The 27752-nt window shown below is 39.5% G+C and overlaps 1 protein-coding gene across 1 annotated transcript in view; it reads right to left on the reverse strand.

Annotated features, from left to right (window-relative positions):
- lpgat1 (lysophosphatidylglycerol acyltransferase 1) overlaps window positions 1-27752 on the reverse strand; it is a 66492-nt gene that overhangs the window by 35706 nt on the left and 3034 nt on the right. The window contains exons 3-4 of the mRNA XM_042503165.1: window positions 5268-5386; window positions 2024-2119 (exon numbers count right to left, since the gene is read on the reverse strand). Coding sequence (XP_042359099.1) covers window positions 2024-2119; window positions 5268-5386 — 215 coding nt within the window. The remainder of the gene's footprint in view (window positions 1-2023; window positions 2120-5267; window positions 5387-27752) is intronic.

The following is a 27752-nucleotide window of genomic DNA, read 5'->3' on the forward strand; positions in this document are numbered from 1 at the left end:
CCTCTTGCCATCGCTGTGGTGTTTCTGCAGCTCAAAAAGTGAGAGAGGGATGTGAGGGCTTTTCATTAATTTCCTGACAAAACAAATTGTGGACAAACACAATTTGTTACCGGCAGAGACAACCTATCAACAGTGCTGTTATTTAATGATATTTTTAAATCTCTGTCCCGTTGGAGCTGGTGCCAGAAGTCCTGTCGCCCCACAGAGAGGAGGATAAGCTCATTACCAAAATCAAAGGTATCATATGCATAAAAACATGTAGTCTGGCGTACATTAGTAGGGCTGAGTAATATATATATTTTATTCCGTTTAAGGAATACTTGAACTTTTTTCTCTCACATGCCTTCATGGAAAACGGCAAACATTGATTTATTGATTGACTGGGGAATACCTTTAACAACAACAAAACTGTATTAAGACATCCGTTTGCAATCTCTCACACAACTCTTACAGTTTAATCTAAGTCTCATTTATCCATTCCTATGCTCACTTCCCAAACACATGCATTTTCAATAAAACCTTACAATTTAAAACCGAGCTGAAAGTGACACTTATCGATGCTCTTTTCAAATCCAGACTTCACAAAGGTTTTTTTTTTAACAAAAATGCATGTTTGGCAAGTATTGAGTATAATTCAAGGTAACAGCACAACTAATCGATTTACAAATGGTCCTTGTGCAGATATTCAGTTAAATGGAATTTTTGTTTGTACATTAAGTTAAAAACCTTTATTGTGACAAGCCTGTAATATGAATTGTTACATTATAAATACATGTATCTGTTGTGTTTCCAGGTTTCCCCTGACTCCAGATGTCTGGCTATCTCATGGTGAATTTAAAAGTCACATTTAACGTTAGAGGGGAAGAGGGAAAGAAAGACACTGATCTGATCCTGTGACGGTTTAGACGTGATCTCATCTCTGGTTATGCACAGGAGGCGACTGAACAGTGTGCAAATTCAACTTTGTTTGGTCTGTGTCTACTTGCATCAGACTGATGTCAAGAAACACAAACAGCAGCAACAGATGAAATAGTCTGCAGACGAGCTGAAACTGATCATTAAAACCGATGTCTAAATTTTACTTAGTTAAAGGATGAAATACTGACGGTTCATAGTTGAATGCTTCGCAGTGTTACAGGCCTTTTAATTTTTAATTTAATTCAATTTTGCTGTCTTGTGTAAAAAGCCCTACAAAATATTATTTTTAAATCATGTTACAGTTTTCCTGGATTTTGCAGGGGAAAAAAACAATTAAAATTGTAAATAAAGCCCAAGTTGGATGCACAGGTTGTATTTTTGGCACTATATGGTAGATACAGATAAGACATCCCACTGGCTTCTTGTGATTAGATTGACCCAGTTTATGATATTCTGTCATTTGCTTTGAATCTGCAGCAAATCGCCTGTCCCCGTCTGTAGTAAACCTCCCAACCTTGCATGATATTCCAGGAATTCCCTGACCATAAGAAGCCCAGCAGGCTGTGTGTGTAGGCCTGTCAGAGCAGGCTGCTCTGTTCCAGCTGCCCCTACAACAAAGGGTCAGCATGACCCAGCGGGGCTGTGCAGACCTCCCACACTACTGTCCACTGCCGTTATCCTTCTCAGAGGACACCATGACTGTAGGAAGCCCACTAACATATCTGCTGTCCAGCTGGGACAGGCAGATGGGAGCGACTCCACTTTGCGGAGCGGAGAGAAAACAGGCCAGCAGTAGCTGGCAGGGTGGAGAGAGCTGAGTTATGGCCTAAAGGTCCATGTTGTAAACCTGAGACCTTCAGGGACAAACAAGGTGCTGACATGTGAGGGAAAATAGACTTTCATCTCACAGCGACAACTGGTAATGTAGCCTTGAGGCTAATTTACCTATTAAAAGAACTTGCCGGGCACCTCCCTGGATGTGAATATGTGCAGTGTTAATGTGAAGCAGAGCGTGCCAATGCTCAGTTTCTGATGGCCAAGTAACACGCATGACAATAAAAACAGACTTTGCAACATTTCAAGAAAGCCACTGTGGGTCTCCTACCTGTCTGATGAAGAAGTCCCCATGGATGAGGGACACTAGGCCAAAGTTGGTATATTTGAACACATGGTCCATCAACCACATCATTTTTTGTACCACCTGAAAGAGAAAAGAGAAATACAATGAAAATCTGACATTTATCTGTAAGCAAAAGCACATGATATGGCTTTGGAGCCAGGGCCCAAAACTGATACCGCCCCCTCCGAGCACTTCCACCCCTGATGACCTGCACCGATGCAGCTTTGGCTTACTGTCCTTTCAGTGCTAAGAGGATAAACTGGGCCAGGGATGCAGTTGTTGAGGCGGATCATGTCATCATGTTTGCACAGCACAGCTCGGCAGCTCCAGTGCAGTGCCAGACTCAGCCAAAAAAAAAAATCAACCACAACAACACAGCTGCCCCCACCGTCCCAGAATTCACAGCCAATCTCCAGCATGATCAGGGTGGCAGGACAGCGAGCTGTGCATTGTGAATATGGAGTTAAATAATCAATTACTTGAAGAAGTGACAGATTTGACTCTCAGACAAGACAGATAATGTGACATTCTCTCCAGATGCTCTATTTAAAAATTCACGTCTGCTGCTAACAATGTGTCCCTTCACCCACAAGACAACAAACCACTAACACCCACTAACATCTAGCCTTTGTGTTTAAACCTTTGAAACCTGGATCAACATGACTCTTCTTGTGTTGCTTTCGAACACTTTCACAAGTATATAAACTTTCGAACCCTTTTGAAAATATTGGAAAAAAGGCAGTGAGCAACTTGGTAAGAAATGTAGATTTGAAAAATTATGGAAAAATGCTAGGGAGAATGTAATCATGATTATGTAACAGTTCCAGCTTTGACCACCTCCAATTGGCAGCGATGAAAATATGACACTCGGATGGACGCACAAATTTTAGCCCCTTTGCTAGCACGATGCAATGATGGTCTGCTACAAAATACCATCTGTCTCTGCCCAAGCAGTGCTCAAACATTACAAATTAAGTCAGCACCGAGTCTGAAAGAGAGACTCTATATAAATCAGAGATATAAATAAAAAATGTAACCACCATAAAACTTTAACTGGACGCCATGCTGCTTTCTGCTGTTTACTAAACTCTCTGGCCCTCTGTAACGTACACAGCTCTGGTACTCTGGCAATGGAAAGTAGTCTATCACCTATTTTTAATTAGATTTCCCGCATTAAAATAAAAAAAATTAACACACACGCTAATATTGGTGAAAAAGGGTTAATTTTTTCAGAAAATAGAAGCTATTTCCGTATGTAATTACTGTGCACCTAATTAATAACAAATGATACTGGCTACATGTCAACCTTGGCAAATAAGCAAGCAGTTGAGCCCCCCAAAAATGTCTGATTAGCACTGAGGAAAAAACAACCGTCAACAACAAGTGACTGACACAACAGTCTGTACAGTTTGTGGTGTGTTGGCATCCCTGCCTCATGAAGAACATGCTCTGCTGCAGTTTTGGGTCTACTGCTTAGCAGTCAGACTTCATGTTTAAGTAAAAGGTATTATGCAGAATTTTCCGAAAAAAAAATGCATAAACTCATACAAAACAGGGCTGCACTATTAATCAAAATATTATCAAAATTAGAACGTGGCCAAGTGCAATATCCAAATTGAAGGAGCTGCAATTGTTTGATAAAGGTAAAATATGTCTCGAAATACAATCATAAACGAAGCATTATGGTGTTACAGATATGTTCTGGTCTGCAAATCATATTCCAGAAATAAGGGAACATTTTTGTTGATTATTAATTTGTATTACTCTCTGTAAAGCATCTTTAAAGACTCTGAAAAGCACTTTATAATGCAGATTTTCAGTAAAAATGAAATCCAAAAGTTACTAATCCTGTTAAAATTGTCAATCATATAGCAATTGCAGCAGTGTCTGTCACAATAATTGTACTGTGATTTTTTGTTGTTGTTTTTTGAATATTGTCATATTGTGCACCCCAAATACAAAAGCAATCCCTCTCCATCATCACTTGTAACCCACTAAAAGTTTGTGGCAGTGTATTTTCTGACCCTGCTCTCTGCCTGTATTTTGTTCTTATTATCTGTTTTCAGGACGTTTATGGGCATGCACCCCAGCCGACAATCCTGCACAGTATACCTAAAATGCAGATACATTTTAGTATGCCACTTTTCCTCTTGGTTATAGCCTTATGAGCACACAATGGAAGTGTTATCCACCCTCTTTCAAACATTTCAAAATGCTTCTCAGCTCCAATTCTCTCTGTAATGGCACAGTTTGTGTGTCAATACATCCAATGATGCAATACAGTCGTTACTGTTAATGTTACGTTTATGTTGCCAGACAACCGTGTGAAGTTGCAGTTGCACATGATGTGTCATTTTCTACGGAAATGTGTTGAGTAAAATGAACAGGTATTCTTTTGAAATTCAGTAAAGGACCGTGTGTGTGTGTGTGTGTGTGCGTGTGCGTGTGTGTTTGCCATGATGTTTGGACACGTTTCCCTTCCTTGTCTGTTGAAAATGATCGGTGTGAAAGAATGCAAAGCAGCCACCGCTCCGATCTTTGCACATCTGTTGTCGGCTGCCTGAGAAACTCTGCTAAAAGCTCAAACTCGCATTTTGTAATTTGAATGCAGCAAACCTCAGCAGTGCTCTGCGAGGCCGTCTGTCTTTACTGTGTTGACTGTTTTGACTTGAAAAACACATCGTCAATCACTACGGCTCCTGTTCTGCAAAAAGAACTCCCTCCCGCCTCCTATTGACTGTCAACAAGTCAATATGTGAAACAGAAAAAAAAAAAAAAAAAAACAAACACAACAAAAAGCTGTTAGCAAAATAACCCCAGAATGCACTAAACACAATAACTTTATAACTAATAGTTTAAGATAATTTATAGGTGACCTTTCCTTTGATTTGCACTGAACCTTGTTCTGGTAACCAGCTATCATTTGACTGATCAAACCAAGAATTAAGCCGCTGGCCAACCTTTGGCAAACATCCTTGAAACTAATTTAATTAACTTAGGGGGTTTTTAGAACAACGTGTGCAGCTCTTCACGAACTCCTTATTTGCAGTAACAAAGACGTACAAACATGCTCAGACAGCAGCCTATTCAGAAAAATACAGACAGTGCCAAGTACCCTGCAGGTTCAAACTGCTGCATGACATTTATTTACGCTGATGTGACCCCATTCAACCTCAGCGTTATAATTCTAGATTTCCTTAAAGGATAAAACAGGTAACACATTTCTTACCATGCCCTTGTCCTGCAGGCACATCATGAGGGTGCACACGTCTCCTGTGGATTGGTGGTTGACAATGACCATGGCTTCTTCTTCAGAGATGGGTCGTACATCGTCACCCCACTCCGTTACTGCAGCGCGAAATAAACACACAAAGACATCATTGTTAAACAGGATGTGCAAATAAATTCTTTAGCAAGGGTCATTTGGGTTTTTCTTGTAAATAAAACAATTTATCTTCAGTTAGAAAAACTCTTTGTGCATCTTTGAGAATTAACAAATTGACTGCATTTCCTTTCTTGCAACACAAGCAGATTACATTTTCTTAACTACATCATGCATTGTTTAGAACCATGTTTGCTAGATAGCTGCAAAGGTTTGATTTTCAAGATCTCCTCCTAAATCTGCAGTAACCCACCTCCTCCCCTCCAGAAGAAAGACAGAAAATCAACACAGAAAATCAGCTGCCAGAGGATTAAAACATTAAAACATTGAATTTTGTTATCATTTATATTTTCAATATATTTATCATCCAACACCTGTGATATGACCCACATATTCTTCATTCAACAATCAATCAATTTGTTGAAGGAATACAAATACAATACAAATACATTCAGTGAAATGTAATTCTGTTCAGTTCCTTCAATTTGTTCATTAAAAAAGAGTGTAATAATGTATATATGACTTGGCTGTCTTATGTAGGGCCTTATTTAGGATCCTTGTGTCCTGAGGTAAAAGTTCCTCCTGAGCCTCTCACCTGTGGCCTGGTCTAACCGGTACCTTCTTCCAGATCTCAACAGGGTAAGACGGCAGTTATCTGGGTAGCTGGGATCTTTAACGATACTCCTAGCCTTATTTTGCAGCTTCAGGTATAAACATGCTTTATGCAGATTAGAGCAGCACCTATGGTGTGTTCAGCTGAAATAACCACTCTTTGCAGGGCCTGTTCAGAGCTGTTTCCACACCAGGCAGTGATGTTTCCTTAATATTTGAAGAGATAAAGAACTGAACCAAAAAATAAAATTGATAGAAAACACCACCCAAAAATCCCCTTTTTGTAGGTCAACCCACTGAGTCCCCAGCCTCATGTAGGACTCTGCCATACGCTAACTTTAAATAGACAGATCACAGGGTACATAGCTGCAAAAAATACACTCCACCAGTAATTTTTGAAATTTAAAGAAAATTTTGAAAATTTTTCATGAGCACGTAGATATGTAACAGCGTTAACTACAACCTGTTAGTCCATCGCAGCATATAGCTGTTGCTATAGTGCAGCTCTTCATGAGAAACAAGCAAAATTTTAAAATAATACACTCTTTTAAAATGTTTTGAAATAATTTTGAAATGATCTGGATCAACATTAAAATCTCTCTCCACTAAACATCGCTGAAGAGTGTAAACAAGGTTTTAAAGTAGTTATGCAAAGTGATAAACACACAGTGGGACCAAAACCAACTCTTTGGTGACAGTTAAGGTTTGCCTTAGGAATTTAGGAATGGCGGACAGGTGTGGTTCAACAAAACTGTGTCAACAATTAAGATGGACTAAGGTTACAAATTCCTGGTATAACACTGCAATCCAAATTGTCTAAATAAACAGTGAATGTAACATCTTTTAAAACTGACTGTGTCTTGTCTTTGTGTGTTGTTCTTAAATCCACAAGTGTCCTGACACTCCCTCACAACAAACTCTGATCTGAATAACCTTCCTGCCTGGATCAGAGAGCAAACATCTGTTTCCACGCTCGTGCCTTCTAAAAGTGAGCTGGAAAAACGTAAACGCTTTGCTGTTAATGTGGCGAAATGAGGCTTAAATCATGTAAAGGGAGGTTTTGTAAGGTTGGATTTGTAGGCCTTTTCGGTGTATTGTCATTAATTAATGTTTCAAAGGAATGCCAAAATGCTGTCCATTGGGTTTGAAATAAGAAAAGAGAAGTGAGTATCAGGAAACGGTGTCACAATCACTCTTACTATTGACCACTCTGAGCAGAGCAGAGGAAACAGTCCAAGGAGAAAACAGAAATACCACCTTGTGGATGAAAGCCTCCCTGAACCGGTTAAGTTACGGCTACAATTTCGATCCATGTCCATGTTCATACGCCAATTAGGTCAAAATTAAATTTTGACCTAACTGGCGTATGAATTCTTGAGCCCTGGCCAGAAATGTGCTTTTTGAGGTCACAGTGACCTTTGACCACCAAATTCGGATCAGTTCATTCATGAATCCGAGTGAACATTTGTTCCAAATTTGAAGAAATTCCCTCAAGGCCTTACCATGATATCATGTCCAAGAGAATGAAACAGACAAGGTACAGTGTGTCTGTACCAAATAACAATGTTCTTTTACGTCTACAATATGACTTGTGGGCCAGGAATGCCGTGTAATTTCATTACACAATACTAAAAATATTAAATCCTCATCTGATCATTTGAACTATCACATGCACACTAAAGTGTTGCGTTGAAAAGAAAATGTGATGAATATCCCACAATTTGTTATCAAAACCTTTATTTTGAAGGGTTAAATGATGTATGCATTTGTCTAACATTTCAAGACATCCATTTATGGCTGGAAAAGCATTACAACTGACTTTTTTATGGGCCTTTAATGGTATTCTGGTGAATTAGATTATCTGTTTCTAATGTCACACAGTAACATATTCACAGGACTGACTGCATGTAAGGAACTATCTTAAAGGATACAAAATATTACCATAATCATTTCTACGTAGTATCAGATGTTGCACTTGTGCACCGATTTCTTTTTTTAGGTGGCATTAGTTTATTTTTAGTAAAGACCACAGAATGTACTTGACAAAGATCACAGTGTGAATATCCTCAGTTTGAAACATTTCAGCAGGCTTTGTGTCAACATCGTCGGCAGACTTGTTGATGTGGGAGCTCCCTGCCTGAAATAACATTTTTCATTTGGATAAACTGTAGGTTAGGTCTACATCCGGCTACAACGGGAGATTAGGCTTATTTGCACATCTACAATCCATTAAAAATGCTACTCTCTTTGGTGAGACCACATGAGGCATCCATGCAGAGCTGAGAACAGAACCACGACTTTGTTCACCGTCAAAGTGATAAAAATAATACAAAGCAAAATATAGCTGCGAGCTGCAGTTCTTTGGGCCAAGTACAGGCACATCAAGCAGGGTACACTGCACACAGGTACACCGAGGTCTCGTCTACCCACAGAACAATTTTGACCATGATCCGACACAGTGTGGTGGAGATATGACTCATTTCCTGTTTTTGTGACTTTCTAGCCGGCCTCATTGAAATGTCACAGCCAAATGGTTTGGATTAATAAAATTAAGCTGAATCAGTGATGGAGACACCAAATCAATGGTCGGTCAGCCATTCACGTCAATCAAAGCTTATGGTCGTGTGTTCACACAACATGCAGCAGGGAGCTTATAATGACTGACAGGACAGCTTTAACTGGTGATGCAACCACAACAAGGAAACCACAAGAAACGGGATATGAAAGGTTCTGTAACCGCTCGAGGATCTGGCTGAAGACCAAAGCATTCTGGTATTTTAACATGTAAATATGCACTTGTTTTTTGAAAAAAATTAAAATAACATGAAATCTTTTAATTACCTTTAACTATTCATTTGCACTATGAACACAAAAATAAATACCTCTGATAAAATTACTTTAAAGTAGCAATAGGCAAGGTTTTTGCTTTAACTTATGATTTTGAAGTAAATTTTGATTTCACAATTAAATGGCAATAGAATAATGACTCCGTAGGCCTTTAGATTTGTGTAATATAGGCCTCGCTTTCACTCTGCAATTCTGTCTGTCACTAGGTACGATCTCAAGGGAAAATTAGGGCTTGATTCACTGCACAAAGGAAGCGTGTCGACCACTGCAAAACCAAAACAAGCTTAGGATCTTGCCTAAAGGCAACAGATGCACTAAAATAAAATAAAATAAAATAGGAAGTTGGAAAAGGTGCTGCCCGTGATCAATCGCGTGGACGACGACAGGTTGGTGTTCAGCGAACATTGGAAAAGAGTTGGCATCAACGTTGCCAACTGTTTTCTTTTTTTAAATATTTGCCAAATTAAATTCAATAAAAAACTCAACAAAACATTTGAATAACATGAGAGCTATGGCGTTTGCACTAAGGTGGAAAACTTTCTTACATATCTAATCCAAAGAGCAAGAGCGTAACCATGGAAACTCACGACAACATAACTCCTATGACGAGCAGCGTCTCCTCTCCTTCTGCCTGTCTCACATGTACTGCAAAGAGGAGAGGGGGAGAGACCCCGCAATGACGGCGGAGGAGGCGTGGACTGCATGGTTATGAGTGCTAATATAAATCATTCCTCTCTCTTTCCAGATGGTTTGAATTTGATTTGTCACAGTCTCTTTTAAGAAATAAAGTCACTAGGAGATTCTAAAAAATGTCGCAAAATCTAGCGAGAAAGTCACAAAGTGGGCATCACTGGTGAGCATGCAAGCAAGCATGTTAGGAGAAAGTGGACACGGTAACTGTGCACAGGGCCCTTTGAATTTCGAGTGCAGGTGACACAGGCTGTGACAAAATCTGAGCAAAAATGGTCAGCTGGTGACGCATGATTGACACAGACGGGAAGGGGTTGTGTCTCGGCTGTCCAATTGTGTTCGGATCACCAAAACACATGTCAAAATCAAGCGTAAACAGGGTTAAAGAGGCTTTAAATTACAAAGTATCATTATCAATATAAATGCACTGTATCTTGTATTAGCTTGTGGAACTATCAAATATTTTCAAAAGGGTGAAATACACATCATTACTGTTTACTGAGAATTACTAACAATTAGGCCTAAAATATTATCACAGTATTTCAGGGTATTTTTGCAATAACGATATTCGTGATGATATGACAAAATGCTGAAAAATATTTTATTAATTTCTAGTGTATACAGTTGCAACACAATAAGTGTTATATTTTATATGTCAGCATAATTATATATCAGTTTGCCTTCAAATATTCCATTCAAAATGATCTCTCATTTCTTAAGTTTGCAAACAGCTACAGTCACTCACAGTGAGATTCATATTCTGTGTAAAATATCAATACTACAACAACAAAAAAAAAACAAGATCTAAACAGCTGCCAAATGAAAAAAAAAGTACCCTTGAATCTCTAACCGGTATATATATAGATATAAAATAAATCAACAGGCGATTTAATTCTCTTTTGGGAAAAATCCTTGAAGACTAAGTTGTTAAGGCCCACCTGGATCTGCACACTCAGCTCTCCGCTACTCTTCCCACTGTGTTATTCAGCACTGACCATCATTACGTCAACAAGATGACCATTGCCAATATCACTGTATGAATATGAAAAACTGTACTGGTATTTTTGTAAACGATTTGACAGACAATGTGGTTTTCAATAGGAGTCCACTTCATGTTACATCACTGAACTCCTGCTCCTGTATATTTTTCAGCCACACAGTGCCTTTACTTGATAAGCGCTTTCAACCTGACAATGACCATCGTCTCTATCAGCATCTACAGGAGTGGATCCTCCAGTAGCCCTCTGCTCTCTCATCCCCGATTTACACTGTCAGGCCTTAGAGCGTACAGGCTACTTTACTAACCATTCATCTGTGTCTTATTGTTGATGGGATACACACAGGAGCTGCAACAAGGGAGGAAACACGGCTGCGAGATGAGGGCTGACAACAATAGCTCCCCTGGAGAACACATGAGCTGCCTTTGCAATTTAGACGCACTTCGACAGCTCTGCATATTAACAGAGAGCTAAAGAGGGGAAAGGAATCAGTCGGGGCTGCGGCTGTTGAATCCCCACAGTTCTGGGCGGGTCTGACCAAGTCCTGCTCTGTGTAATGCTAATGTTGAATCAGTCAGGCCTCAGGCAGCAGGGTGGGTGAGAACTTTCTCACTATGGGGTTAACGTTAGGATTGCTGGCACATAAAGATGAATCAGAATTGTTTCACATATATTCAAGCAAGAACATGACACCGACTGGTGCATGAAAAATGTTATAGTGACAGTTCACCCCCAAATTAAGAAACTGTAGTGCAATGTATCAATCTAGATTGTTTTGGTGTGAGCTGCCAAGTGTTGGAGATATCTGGCATATAGTACGACTAGATGGCAATCGCCTCGTGGTGCTCAGAGTGCCAAAAAATACATTTAAAAAACTCAACAGCAGTGTCTCTTTTCAGAAATCATGACCCGGTAACTCAAGATTATCCACAGACCTTGTGTCTAAAATGATGTAACTCTAATCACATTTGGCTGCTGAGAACAAATATTCAACAGTTTGTTTTTACCAATATCTGCTTTAAAAGTTTGAACAGGGTTCAGTGGGACGTTCAGACAGCACAATTGCAGCATTCACCCAAAAATAGGCTAGCAAACTTACAAGGGATTGGAAATGTGCAACATTTTTTCCCAACACTAGATATTAAACAAAACCCAGAGACTGTATCCTAAGTTGCTGGGTGCTGTAAACTCACCACTTTTAAGCAGAAGGTCTTTCCTCTCTCCTCAAAAACATTCCCAGAAGTATACTCAGTAAACTGAGGGGTCTCTGACTGATGATTTTAATCTCAGGGGGTGCCCCTACTACGAGCTATTTTCTTTATACAGAGCAACACCTTAAAACCGAATCACTGTGTAGAAGGAAGCGTGTATCTACAGCTGGCTCAGCTAGCACCAATGAGGAGTTAACATTATAGCTCAGCCGAGGAGGACACCATTAATGTTTACATCTCGCACTGTCATGAGCCCCTCGTCCATGAGCAGGTGCAGACTTTCACTGTGCAGAGATTTGTTTGGCAGAAAAATTTACTACATGAAACTGCTCACAACTTGGTCTGTGAATTACCTTGAGTATGCAGGTCAAGATTTCTGAAAAGAGACATTGCTGTTGAGTTTTTCAAAGCACCACAAGCCAAGTGCCATCTACTTCCATTATACTGGAGAGAAGGCAGACATCTCTATGGCTCTCACTCCAACACTCCACAACTCACATCATAACAATCTAGATTAATAAACAGCGCTACAGGTAAGAGGAAAAATATGTATTTTTGATTTGGGGGTGAACTATCCCTTTACAGGACCTCAGAACTACTCGATGAGTATATATATATATATATATATATAAAAAAAAAAAACTTCCTTGTATATAAAAAGTATCGCCAGTATAACTGGCATTTCTGGGCCTACTTTGTTATCAGATGTTGACGTTTTCTTCTATTAATGGACAACTTTTCTATTGTGCACACATAGCACAACATCACACTCTGTTTGGAAACGATAAATGTCAGATTTTGGTGTTGTTCCCTCACAATCAAAGAGAAATCATACAGAGAAAAAATAATCAAAGCATAAGCCGGTATCGCAATTTTTCATCCGACAGCAGCAGATTAAAAAGACCAGAATGTAATGCAGTGAATGTTTCAGTGAGCTGCTAAAATTCTTCACTGGAAAAACTTTCTTGCTCTTGCTGCTGTTCTGTCTTTGTACACAAAAGAGACGAAAATACCAAGGTCATTCACACCCTCCGGGATTAGTCAAAAGCCATTCTGAGAAAAAAAAAAAGGAAGTAATTACACAAACTATGAGTGCACAAAGACATTTCGAATAGTTTTTTTCTTTAAGAGCAGCAGTCTCGGCACAGTTAGTGTCAGTCGTGAAAGGGATAGTGAGTCCAGCATACTGTATGGTCACAAAAATGAACAAGGCTGAACGTGATGCACGGTTTCCTACACATTCACATATTTGTGAAGTGCCGCGACAAGTCGATTTTTGGAGCTGAACTGTTAATTAGAACTCTATTGGAATATATATACTGTTCGGCTATATATAGCACACTTGTGGTAGAGACGGTGCAGGAGAACGTCGGGCACATTGAAAGTGAAACTTAAATGTCCAGTCTTTAGGAGCTGGGGTTTGTGTTGGATTGTTGTGGCCGCTGACTGGTGGTCTGAACGGAGCTATGAGTATTATATTTTCTATGCATCTCTAAAACGCTTTGCCAATATTGATATGTTCTGTGTTTTGTTGATTTTTCGACGTACTTTTTGATAAGTCCATTATTCTTTTTTGGGTTGCTTTACAGTGTAAACAGTTGCTGCCAATGCTGGAATAGGAACTTTCTCTGCAGGATTCTCCCCCACTGAATCAGGTTTTCACTGAAGGGAAGTGCACACAGATCTGCATTTGTAGAACAGCCAATAGGAATGCCCTCTCTATTACAGCTTTCCCACCATAATTAGCTTGTGCACGCAGGTTTTTCAAACACGGGTAACCCTGTTAAATTCTGCATTCCCACTGCCAGTGAACACTGCACGAGTCTGCCTTTCTGTCAGCTGTTGTGTGTGTGTGTATGGGCCGTTTTGTTGATGTGGCCGTGCGACGTCTCAAACAGGCAGATGAACAGGTGAACAGTAGACAGCAGCAGGAACAGAGATCTTAGAAAACCTTTCTGTGGTTTCCTCTCTTTGTGTATCTCTTACTAATTCCGTCTCTTTTTCAAAGTCTGCGCATATGAATTTGGATCAGTGTTTTAGCTGTTTAGGAGGAGATGGAAGGTAATTAGTGCCGGCGCGTCATTGCATCTCACTGGCTGGGGAGCTGAAATTACCGCCTTCACCCAGGTGTTACGCTCCCATCAATGCTGATCTGAGCCGGAGGTGATAAAAACATGTGTCTACTGCAGAGTCATTTGACCTGGGTGTGAATGTCGATCGAAGGCATTCCTATTGCACTAGAAAGCCAGATGTAAGTGGGTGTTAGCGGTTTTTTTTTGTGCAGTGGGAATGAGGCTTAAGAAATACTCTGTATTTAGCCAAAGTCTCCTGTCATAGACTAGATTTTCTAAAGCCTGAAGAGCCAAGAGGATGTGCAGAAGTCTAGTTTTCTCTCAGTCCACTTGAATTACAATATGCCCAAATTATAGGCAAAGTGACACCAATAAATAAGGTAAAACTGCCTTCCCCAGCTCTCGTTGTTTTTTTAAATCTGAACATTGGACTGAACACAACAGGCACCAGCACAAAAAGAATGATACTTACAGTTTGAAGTGCAGTTTTCTACTGATACTCTCTTTAAGCTGTTTATGGTGCAAGCTGATTTTTCAGGCTGATGATAAAGAAAACAATATATTGTGGCGCCCTGAAGGGTTTATTCTGAAAACGGATTGAAGCGATCATGCTACCAAAAAAAAAAAAAAAAAAAAAAAGTGACAAAGTATCTGTTAATACAGCACACAACACACACACCTGGGACGCTCAAAGAACGAAACAATTGATAGCTTGCAGGTGTAGCATTATTGTGGAAAAACTTGCTGTGAGCAATTTGGCCTTTTAAAAATGATCATGATGTTGCATGGTATTTCTGCAGTAACAATATTAATGTTTAGCGAGTTTTAATTCACACATCCCCTCCTGGATATGACTGACTGAGCCCATCTGACTCTACTTTTCCATACCACACAACACCAGATATCCGAGTCTGTTGCTAAGAGATGTGACATCTGAAGTGCATCCTCGAGGAAGCCTTTCATTGATCTTTCCACTCTCTAACGAAATCATCAACAGGAACTGAGAACGTTCTTAATTACTGAGTTATCCGAGGCCTACAATTCCAGGATCAATTCACTCGAGCAGATAACAGGTTTCTAGAAATAAAACAGCTAAAATCTGTTCATCGTGCCAACTATAAACCACGTGGGCCGACATCTAAATACAGCAGGCCTTTTATGTTGAAAATGGTGCAATTATATGTAAGTGCAGATTCTACTGAATGAGATCTATGATCTGCTGTCTTAAGGGATTTAAAGCCACCTGTCAGATTAACCATTTCTGCGTGACTCACAGTAAAAGGCCAACTCATTTTCTTGACAGGACAGTTTCTGACGACAAAAGGTTGCAAACTGGTCTCATTCCACCTTGAAATTCAACCCACTGTGCCTGCTGCTAGCAATTCAGCATGTTCAAAATGAGATTTAGTCATTTAATGCTAATGCGCAACTTAGTCATTCAACAATTCATTAGCAGAGGACACAGTCGCTGGCTGCACTAAAACAGAAATTTGAAGTTATCAAATGTTTGGTGCACGGATTGACCATAAGCGATGTTATTCATTGTTCATTCTACCTTGTCTTATGCACTCTGACACATTGTCTGTGCTGCTGACTTTTAAATCGCCCAGCATCCTCACAAGCAAAATTCCTTGAGGTTGAAGAAAGTGATGTAAAAAAAAAAAAAAAAAAAAGGTGATGAGAAGGACAAGTTGTTGGCATGTTCAATTTAGGCCCTTGTTTCACCTCCTGTCCTCTGGAGACTAAACTCAACTGTCATGAGAGAAGGAATCAAGAGCATACCTCCAGAAAAATGACACATTTGTGACACCTGACAGGGGTGTGTGGGGTGTACGTACCCTGAAGGCAATGTCATTTTATAAGGAACATGCCTTCATGCTGGCTGAAGTCCCTATTGTTGCGGGAGACGAGCGTAAATGATATCAGAGAGATGGGTCATCTGTCAGAGAGAATACATTAGGGAAATTGTCTTTGAGAGATGACACAGTTAGCGCAGTAGGATGACAGCCACGCTGCAGGCACACCGTCTAATCCGGTATCGGTGGTCAGCTAAACGGTGTACCGCTGACCTTGCCACCCACTGCTACACTTCGCTCTCCCTCTCTAGAGGACAAGAGGGATGTGGGGAGACGTCACAACTCCTTCACAAACGCAACTGTCTACATCTGATTGTGGACCAGTGTGGCCAACCAGAGTAAAAAGGGGAAATTTTTATTAATGATCAAAGCTTTCAGGTTACTGGCTTGAAAGCACAATGATTTAAAGTGAAAACCTGAAGCTCTTGCTGTTACAATAACCCTCATCTTCAGGGACAAGGGAGCTGTTGGTCTAAAGAGGATATCACTGTTGAAAAGACCAGATCCAGTAAGTTGGTTCAGTTCAGATCAGTTCGCTGCATAACTCTTTGTGATTCCATTGTGAAAAGTTGTGGATGGTACCTTTAGTACCTTTGGAACCATCTCCATTTTTCATCACCCCTCTGTTTGGGGTACCAAGCACACAGATCCAGTACTAAAAGGTGGAGCTAGAAACGTTGCAGTGCGTTCATTGTTAGTAGAGAATCAACACTCTGTCAGGGCTGAGTTGCAGCTGGTTTAGCCACTGTTCAAATCGTGACAAGTTGTTTAAACATTAGTAAATTATAGCTACAAAATGAAAGGGTGTTTTGCAGCCTCAAGCAGCAGCAGTAGACTGAGAAAAAAATCATTTCATTCACTGCCGGCAACTTTTAAAGTGAAATGTTTACTTGTAATGTTACTCAGTTCATGAGCTGACAACATGAATCCAGCAACACACCTTAAATTTCAAAATTTAAACTTTGACCACTTCATCTGTTTTTATTGTCTCTCTTGGATGACAAACACTTTTAGTAATGAGTGGATCTTCAAGCGTTAAAAAAAGAAGTATATTAATTGCATCTGGATTACACGAACTACATATTCCAATCCTCACTTGAAGGTAAAATGTGTCGGAGCTTCATTCTGTGTGCTCGAGCAGCACTAAACCCCTGCTCTTGCCTGACAAGGAGTCAATGCACAAGCCAGCTATTTTTAATTATCCCATGGAGTAAGACACTGACTCCAGCCTACAGTCCCGTTCTATGGACGATAAACTGGGTGGAGACTTCACACTGTATCACCGGTGAACAAGGAAATGCAGCGAGTGTTGCTGGACGGAGCAGGAGTGACAACAATCCAAACATAAAGAGTGCTGTCTGTAGTGGAGACGCTAAACAGATCTAGGGTCTAGGGCTCTTTGTAGGTGTTGCTTTTGGCTGCAAAGGTGATATACCGAAAGCCTTTGATAGAAATTCAGCTTTAGGTTTCTAGTGCTATACGTATGTTTTTGTACTCCAAATATTAAGAAAATACATTTATGTTATATCATGCATTTTGTAAATAAATATACTTTTAGTCTTTTGTAAGCACGTCTCGTCTCCAAACGTTGTAGCCTTTTTTTCCCCAGGTTGTAACCCACTGAATAACGACCGTCACCCAGCCATGATTTTGAGTAAAAAAGCCTTCGAATTTGTAGTATGATGGTTGCAAAGATACATGAAGAGTGGTCTCTCCTTCTAAACTGATGTACTCTAGGGTCTGCTCCAGGGTGAAAAATAAATAAAAAAGATGGGTGAGATTTTTATGTTGTCAGACAATGAGGTAAGAAAAACAAGCAGTCCAAAAACACGCTACAGGAAGACAAGAAAATATGTGGGAGGAACTGCAGTCCATTTGATGCATCAAGTTAACTTACAAGTTGTGACAATGTTCACAACTTGGATTCATTTTCATGAAAAATCCCTTCTGATTCTTTGATCACTGGACCCCTATGGACTAAAGGAACATAAACAATCGAGGAATGGACACATATTTGGACATTATAACCACTTCGAATGTAGGGAGTAACCATTTTTGCCCTTCTTTCTTGTTTACAAAGCCCATAAATCAGATTCAACTGTGGTACCCAAAGTTTCTGTGAACTGAATTGAATTTATTTTCTGAATTTGGCAATAAAAGTTTCATAACCTAAGAGCCAAAATTGTTTGTTCAAAATCAAACAAAACTCAAAAATTACCAAAAATCGAGATGATGATGTAAATTTATCTAGAAATTAGACGCTGCAACATCTGACTGATTCTGATAGAGCAGCCCACAATAACCAAGAGTATGAATATTTTCTTTCACTCCTACAATCCATCCAATCAGAGTTGAGATATTTCAATCTGGACCAAAGTGGTCTCATATATCAATATCAGCCAACACTGGTTAGGCTAAAATCATGATTACTACTGTCAACAACTCTTCTGAGGATCTCCAACAGCATGGATGTCATAAATATGAGAAATGTCTTAAGCCATATCATAACAGGACTGAGAGATGTAATAGGGAAAAACTGGCTCAATAGGACAAGACTATTATCAGATATGTAAAACTATTATCACAGCCATGGTTTGACTGTACAGGAATAGGTTACAGCAGTAGTAGACTCCATGTTAGTTTAATTGAGTAAATGGTTCTCATGAATTGCCTGTAATCTCTTGCCCTCATTAAAAAAACTGAAAGCTCATTTGATCCCATTTGCTGCTTCTAAAAGTTTGTTGTATCAATAACATCACAACACATTAACATTAATATATGGATTTACCACATAATGTGTTGTTCATCCATATCAATACCCAACCGTCTCTCTGTTCACCGGGGACTGAAACATCAGCCTCCACTTATGCAAACATGTTTCAGTGCTTCAGAACAAAAGTGATGTTAATTCCCATTCATGCTAATAACCTCTCAACTGACCCCCGAGCTGCAGTTATTATTCAGTTCTGGGTTGCCGCCTTCACAGCATGACTGCATCTACGGTGTGTTTTCATGCAATAAACACATTAAACTTTTACCAAAAGTGTTTGCAAGACACCAAAAGTATCCCTTCCCTAAATAAAAGCTTTCAAAAGTGCACTGTGCTTTTAGAGCAGCTGTGTGCATCGATCACAGAGACCCTACAGAAAAATCTTCAAAACGCCAGAAATGTTCAAACAGGAGACATAATTTGGCAAAGATCTGACGCACGATGAGGTCAGCTGAGGTCGACATACTGAAAAGAATCATAAAGCTGTAAATTGTCTCAGTCCAACAGGTGCAGCTCAGATAAATCAGGACAGTAAGATCAATGTCAATCAAGTGTGTGATCTATACACACCCACACAGTCCAGAGAATAAGTCTGATCAGCCAAGGAACTGATAACGCTTGTGTGGGTGCATGGCGGTGGTACAGAGGCTTTAACTAGCTGAGAGCAGATTCTGTTATAGCTTCAAAGTGAGGTGATACACATTGCATTTACTCCAGCCTCCACTATCTGCTCAGCACATCTGAAATCTGATCAGACTTGTACCAAAACATTTACAGGAACACTGAAATCCAAGTTATGCACCTACACAGAAATGTGACAAGATTTTCTCCTGCTTTTGAGAAACCTGATTGTCAACTGAAAGGAGCTGTGAGAAAACATCACCTCATGGATTTTTCACAATTTTCTGACATTTCAGATACCAAGCATTTCATCGATTAATCAAGAAAATAACAGGCAAATGAATTGATAATGGAAGTAATCCTGAGGTCGCAGCTCCAATTGGATTTTTTAAAAAGATTTTTAAAAAGTACACTGGCATTTAAGTCACCGCAAAAACAGGTGTCTGGAAATTCTCGTAAATCAACACAAAAGTTTCTTTGTCTTGAGTCTTACTTTCATTATCTATTCATCTGTTGATTATTTTCTTAATTAATTAATTTGTTGCTTGGTCTATGAAATATCAGAAAATGGAAAAGTCCAAAAATATTCATCGTAGTTTCCGATAGCTCACGTTGGCATATTCAAATTAGTTGTTTTTTTTCCCCTGACCAACAGTCCCAAAATCCAAAGATAAAGCAAGCAAATGTTCTAATCTTAGAAGTTACAACCCGTGATTTTTAGCATTTGCCTTCAAAGATATTACTCAAAATTGGTGCTGATTAATTTTCAGCCAATCAACTTATCCTTTCAGCTTAAACAATGTACTGATTTACATGCTGACAGGTTAAAGATAGTGTATCACTCATGACTCATCTTTCATTACTGGTGATAAGACAGAGATACCTGAACAACAATGATAGGGTTAAGAGGCAACAGGTCAAAGTATTCAGTAGAAAGTAGAAATCCTCCACAACTGTTGAAATCAAGGCTGCAACAAATAAATATTTGTTGCGACTGATTGTTTACAGTCTTTCCTCATTCTATCTGAGCTAGAGAGTCGGGATACTGTTATATTCATGTGTACAGGGACATGAATAACCAGGTTAATCTGTCTTTCACATAAACATCACATTTAAATTATGATCAAAGACCAGGAAACAACAAAACTCAAAACTGGGAAACAAGTGAGCAATGTCTGCAACCTTCGAGTCACCATGTTTGAGCTCTTCACATGTCCAACAGATCACCCAGTCAGGGAACATGCAATGAAGACTTAATCCTGCTGGCTTCAGCGCACCTGTTTGTGTCCTCTATTGTGTGTGTGTGTGTGTGTGTGTGTGTGTGTGAGAGAGAGAGAGAGAGAGAGACACTGTGATCAGGCCTTGCACATGCTTTTGTCAACAATGGGGATAAGGGGGTCAGGTCAAATGGCAGCACAAGTTACAACATCGTAACAGCGGCGGCACTAAATAATGCTGTCTCCTGAAAATGTTCAACGTTCCTGGGTGGCTTTATGATGTTGGTAAGTTGTGTAACCGTCTGATTTTTTTTTTTCTTTTGGAGGGTGATTCATTCTTGACGCACAAAGCTGACAGTCCTCTGAAATGTAGTTTTCAAATAATCAAGATTAAACCTACAGAGTGGGCTAACAAAGTGTAATTAACAGAATTTGTTGCACCAGCGACGCTGAAACAGGAAGCATCAGAACAACACAGAAACTATGGCGTAGGTCCGTCAGTGGTGGGTCTTGATCTTACAGCAACATAACTTTCTGCTCTTGACATGAAGCCTCAATAATCACATGAAAGTATCGGATCTTAGCTGGCATTATAATGCCATTAGCTTATATAAGAAATTAAAAACACACTGGGAGGGAGTTTATGAGGCTCTGCTGAGTGAAGCAACTAATGATAGCAATATTAGCTTCGCCTGTTCTTCAATAAAGTATCTTTCAGAGGGATGAACCTCAGTATTTTAAGTTATGGATGAATGACTTAAACACATACCACTGGGTGGAGTTGAACTCCAGCAGTTGACATAATTAAATTTCTACCTGAGCAGCAGGGAGGATATTTGTCTGGAGCTATAGGAATATGTTTAATTGCTTCACACAAGTAAAATATTCCCTCTGATGGAAAACTGCAGCCTGTCTTTGATATCATATCAAGAAAATCGACACCTAAAGCACAAAGGTCTGATCTTGTCTCGGTGGTGCAACGTATATAAAAAAAAATTTTAAAAAAAGATTCTTGCACACACCCCTGTGTATTTAATTAGGCAAAAACATCAATCAGTCCTGCTGCAGGCATGCAGAGCACAGCTCTTACTTGAAGTTAAAGTTCCTCTTCCTGCATTGATTAGACCCCTAAAAAACTCATCTCTGATCATTGAAATTACATATTTTCCACAAAAAACCTCAACCCTTCATGGTTTGCCTGGTTTAGTATTCATGGAGCTATCATTATTCAAATTAGTCCCGCCCCTCAGCCGCTCGCCTGCAGCTTAAGCATACCCGTTCACTACTCTGCTCATCAAATGCACAAACTTCTACTTGTTTACAGTAAGTAAGTAAGAATAGATAGACTTATAGATACTCTCACCTCCACCCTTCAGAAGCTGCTTTAACACAGAGATTGCGCTGTAGGGCCGTATAGAAGTCCCCCATTTATACCACCCCTGCACTTTTACCCAAATCAAATGATGGCAGCATCATGCTGTAGATAGTAAACTATCACGATGGTGACATATACTGTACTTTCTTTATCATTGGGACAGTTTGGACAAGAAGACACAAAATGACTTAAAGGAAAAATTTCCACAAAGCACTTCTGTTGTGCTTCTCCTAGGGCTGGGCAATTAATTTGAAAAATAAAAGAAACTGACATTCAGAACCTCTAACCGACTTAATCTTGCCTATGTCGGTTATTTCGGTTATTTAAAATTGTGTAAATCCTTTCCCCACCAGGGTTGTCAACTCTCAAGCATCTGCCGTGTGTCTGACGCTTTTGGCTCTGTCTCACCCTCTCACGACACTGAGGCAAATCTCGCACCGAAACTCTGCAACAGCAGAAGTGTTGAACAATCAGGTAATGCAGTGAATGACTGACTCTACAATACAGCTGAGTATTTGACAACTGAGTCGCATGTGCTTCTACGGTGTTTCATTATTGCGGATCAAACAGTCGATGGTCCAACAGCAGTGCGGTGAGAGAGACAGACAGACAGAGCGGAGCTTTTCGTAAGTGTCTGAATGAACAAACAGACAAATATTCAGCAGTGGAAAGTGACTTCTTTAGACTTCTACAGACTACTTTGTTTTAGTTTCAGGTTTAGTCAGACTTTGGATGGAATTATTTAGAAATACCAGGACGCATCGCTATATGGGGTCCTGGGGCCACAGGCACATTGCCTTATTTTCAACCTTTATCTAACTAGAAATGTTGGCAAGCTGTTGGCAGCTATAGAAAAAGTAGGCCAACTCAAAAACTTTGTTCCCCGAGAAAAATGATTAATAGCACACAGCAGAAGTTCAAGTCAGAGTCCTGCAGTAAGGAGCGGTTGGCCTATTATAGGCACAATGTACTTAAATTTACCTGAGGTTAGTTTGAGATGGAGCTTTTCATTCTTATATAATTCTGGATAGTTTAATAAATAATAATGCATTGTATGTTTATTACACCCCAACACACCATGGTCAAATGAAACTGTGTCAGTGAACTATGAGAGCAAAAACCAAACCAAAAAGAAAAGCAAAAAACAAAATGGTCATTCATTAATCGTAAGCAAGGTACAATGTTAAATTCATCGTGATATTGATTTGAAGTCAAATTGCCCATCCACTTGCTTCTCCTATGGACGTGATGCAACATCCTCCATCTCTGATGTGAACCAGAGCTCAGCTTCCAGACTGCAGTGTGTCAAGCTGTGAGTGAGTTTCCCTGGTTCCCTGACACACATTTAGCATTTCTGGAGTGCAAGTGCAGGCTGAACAAAACAACAAAGAATCTGGAATTACTCAACCAAAATCCAATATCTGCCTTCATACCTGTCGTAAATACAACATACAAGCAGGAATCTGTCATATAAAAATCGTTTGCACTGAAAACCAGTGTGTGCAGATATATAACTTGCAGCTGTTACTTGGAAAGAAAGGGGAGACACATGCACTGTGAGTGTGACGGTAAAACTGTGACCTTGGACAAAACCTGGCGCATCAAAATTGTATGCGTTGTCCTGACTCAGAGGTCATTCACAGTGCAGGGAGCTGGTAGTTACACAGGACTGCTCTGTGTGAGAAAGGTAACAGAGCTGATTGAACCATCCTCGTCATAGTGTCCTTGAATGTGGGTCACAACACTGCTGCTCACATGCTGTCGGACTGCTGTCCCCGACTGCTGACCCCTCTGAAAAAACAATTTATCTACTGCTATATTTATATCCCCAGTATTTATCCTTCCGTACTGATCTCAATTTTTTTGGTCAGACTGTTCACAGACTGTTTTTTTTGTAACGTGGCCAACATCTGACAGCAGTCTAACACAAGTCATCCCTCTGAGCTGACCCCCGTGTGCCAAACAACGCATATTTAACACTTGGCTGCTTTTGCAGAGTCACACAAATAAAAAGAAAGACACTTTTATTAAAGTGGCTGGCGTGTCATTATGATGCTACACAGCATGATAGCTGATCTTATCATATGTAATACGATGTTAAGGACCGTCCACAACAAGAACGATAACGATGGCCGCGTGTCCACATCATGTTTTTATTTGGCAGAAAAGCCGTGGCGGGACGCTGGGGAGTGCTTCAGCCCATGTTTTGTTTTTATGACAAAAATATCTTGACAATAACGTCAGCTAGTTAGCTAATGCAACACTAAGTTAGGAGGGGGTGACGACAGTTAAAAACGAGCTTACAACGCGTAAGGTAATGAGAGCAGTCACCGACAGCATTCAGTGTCTAGCTGAGCTGCTTCCACAAATAAGCTTTTCTGTCTCTGTTTTGATAGATTCTGACTCTCACATCATACAGCTGCAGTGCTGACACGAGTGCCTTTCTGAAAAGTTCAGAGATTTTCAACTGGAAGTGCTCGGAGCAGCTGCACGAAACAGCTGGAGCCAGAATGTTCTAGCTGTTCTTTTATTTGCCTTTACCCACTTAGTCATTATATCCATATTATTGATGGTCATTTATCAAAAATCTCATCATGTAAGTATTTTGCAAAACATCAATGGTTCAACCCCACAATACTGTTGCAATATTGATATTGAGGTATCGGGTCAAAAATTAGGATTATTAGTATTAGTATTAAAAAAGTATTATTTGATTTTCCCCATATTGCCCAGCACTATTTATTGCTATGGTTAATGTTTTTGGTGTGGATGGCCAATAACACTTTGTAAAATGACAAATTAACAACTGCTGTGTCTTTTGTTTGAGTGTGTGGCTCCTTAAAATTAATTCTAAGGCTCTTAACTTTGTATTAACATTGAACTCACATTATCTTTTGGCAGCCATTTTTTTATATATGTATATATAACATGTTTTTTGCATTGAAGTGACATATAAATGATTATGTGACCTGATATCTCACTGTTCCTTCATTACAGATTGATGCACTGAGGCTGCAAAAAGTCACAAATTCTGATATGACTATGACACATGAGCCCAAATCTGGTTTGCTTCACAATAGGGATCACGTATGTTATGGGCCAAAATACAAATACACACAGCACTACGTACAAGTGCATAAAGGTGATATAAGAATACCAGATTGCAAATATGTTACATCTGATAGTCTAAATTGAACTTAAATCACCAGTCGCATAGTACGGTTGTACGTTATCTCACTTCCAAACACGGTCAATCACGGTCTGTAACACATATTACTCAACTCCAGGCCAGGTGTTCTATAGGCTGCTCGCTTTGCATTATTAATCAGCACACCTTGTTGCTCCCCATGTTCACCACTTAGCAATTTGTAAGCATTTTGCTTGCAGCTCTGTGCAACCAAACACCGACTGCCTGCCCTGAATCACTTTAAGATACTCAACCAGCCAGCCAGCCGAGAGGAACCAACAAACACTCATGATATCCTGCTGTTCTTCTGCCATTTGAGTCAGAGTAGTGTGTCTGTTGTACCGTCTACGATTATTACCAAAAACCAATGCCGTGCCTTGACTGTCAAATAAATAATCCAACAGTTGCATTCATTCTCAATCAATCTGCTGACAATTTTCTCTGTTGGTCTGTAGCCCCTTTTTACACTGCCTATTCAAGATGGGAATATGGCGCCGTTACACCACCTCATGTTCTGTATAAAAGGGACGATCGCAGAATGGGGGACGGAGTTGTCTCTCCTTTAAGCCCAAGATGGAAATAGCAACAGCACCAAAACAACGTCTGTGTAAAAGGGACAGTGGGTGGAACGGGTGATACATTTTGACTACATGTTATGCATGCAACCCATCGCAGGACATTTGAAAAGCATCTAGCAGCAGTTAGCGGCTAACTAAAAGAAGAATGGCCGAAAATGTCCACAAATAGGGTAAACAATGAGATTCAGGAGCTCCTTACCCTCCAAGCAGAGGACAAGATCAGCCATCATATAACAGGGATGGCAAGTGATTGTAACTGCTATGTTATACAACTGTTATTCTTAATAAAGCGCTGATGACACATATGTCATATGTCAAACTAGAGAGATGCTGTTGTGATAAACCTAACGGCTGTCACGCCTCTTTTGCTTCTGTAAAGCCAGCATGCTGTCTAAATTCACACACTGGAGTGGCATGATGCTGCCGTCATATGGTTCTGTGTAAAAAAGCAAAGTCAACAAAACAACTAACTGATCTTAATAAGACAAATTACGATCAAATTCATTTCCAGATCAGAAGAGATATTGAGAGATGGTCAGCCTTATCCATAGACTTTAACACAAGATTTGAAGTAATGAAAATGAACATTTTTCCTAGGTTATTGTATTTTTTCCAATCTCTTCCTGACGACATTCCTCAAGAGAAATTTAAAATGTGAGATAAGATGATATCCAGATTTATATTGAATGGTAAAAAAATCAAGGATAAAATGCTGTACATTACAACTGACCAAAGATAAGGGTGGTATGGCACCCCCAGATGTAAATGATTATTATAATGCGGCACAATTTAGACCGAGAATCATGGGGTGTGATAACGACTGTAATAATAATAAGATATTGAAAGGAAGATAGCAGACACTCCAGTTCAAGCTCTAATTTGCAATGTTAAACTAGCAAAGGCATTACAAAACTCAATAGATTCAATACGCTCCCACACAGTGAATATTCGGTTTGACCTAATTAAACAATACAAATTAGAGAGGGAAATGAAACAGTTGAGTTGGTTTGCTTTTGATAACACATTTAAACCAGGTTTGAGTGATCAGAGCTTCTGAATTTGGGAGAGAAATGAGATCGCAGCAATGTGTACAATAATTAAGAATGGAAATATAATGAGTTTTTGTGATTTGGAGGAGAGAGATGGACTAGAAAAAAATGATTTTTTTTTAGATCTGCAGATGAGGGACTACTTTATGAAGGAAATACAAAATCCCAAACCCCTAAACGGAGCTCTTGATGTAATGATGCAGACATACAGAGGAACAAGATTCAAGGCAATTTCAGTTATTTCCCATAGTCTAATAAATTGTGATGCATCCTCTACTATGAAATGGGAGCGCGAACTGAACATCACAACAGAGGAATGGCTTAATATGTGCAAATCACAACACACCACTACAAAGTCAAAGACATGGTGGGAGTTTGGGTGGGAAAATATATCCCGAAACGTCATTAAACCTCAAATAAAAATTAAACAAACTGCTTCACAACAATCACATTGGCAGATATGTGGAAATAAAGAGGCAAACCATGCACACATTTTCTGCCAATGTCACAAGTCACAACCATTCTGGGAAGATGTGAATGCTACAATGAAAGAAAGTCTGGGACATGCAAAACCTAAAGAATGCAAAGTTATGTACCTTGGAAATATAAATGATTATGTTATGGACAGACAGAAAGAGATATTTGACCAAGATATTATTGATTACCTGCAAGAAAAAAGTAACAAGGAACTGGCACAAGACTGATCCCCCTTCTACAGAAATGATTTGAAATTATAAGAGAGATTTATGCCATGGAAAAAGTGACCTACGAGCTTAGACTGAGAGAAAAGGTTTTCGATAGGATGTTTAAACTTCAAGAGACTGGATATATACATACACACCCTTCTTTGAAAATTGACATTTTGTAACCATAACTGTTCTACTTTTCTTTTTTGTGCTTCTTTTTGTTTTGTTTACATTTCTATCTCTCTTAATGTGGAAAGAAAACATAAGTTAATATAAACAGAATTTGTGGTTGTGTTACAAAAGTTTCAAAAAAAGGATTTCAGTTACCAAAATAGTTTGATTCTTTTGTGAAGTAATCGATTCCTCTATTCATGTATGCATTTACATGTTAGAGATGGAGTTCGTGAATTAACTGAGGGGTAACTGAGAAGAGATAGAAAATAAGTTTATACTTAATAAATACCAATCAATCCATCAATCATTTCAGCTCTAGGAGTAATTTTCCTTGTACAAATGCAACCATGTGTAAACAAATCAAAACAGATTAAGTTATGCATTTCAAG

The sequence above is a fragment of the Plectropomus leopardus genome, chromosome 16 (assembly GCF_008729295.1).
Source record: "Plectropomus leopardus isolate mb chromosome 16, YSFRI_Pleo_2.0, whole genome shotgun sequence".
NCBI classification, from domain to species: Eukaryota; Metazoa; Chordata; class Actinopteri; order Perciformes; family Serranidae; genus Plectropomus; species Plectropomus leopardus.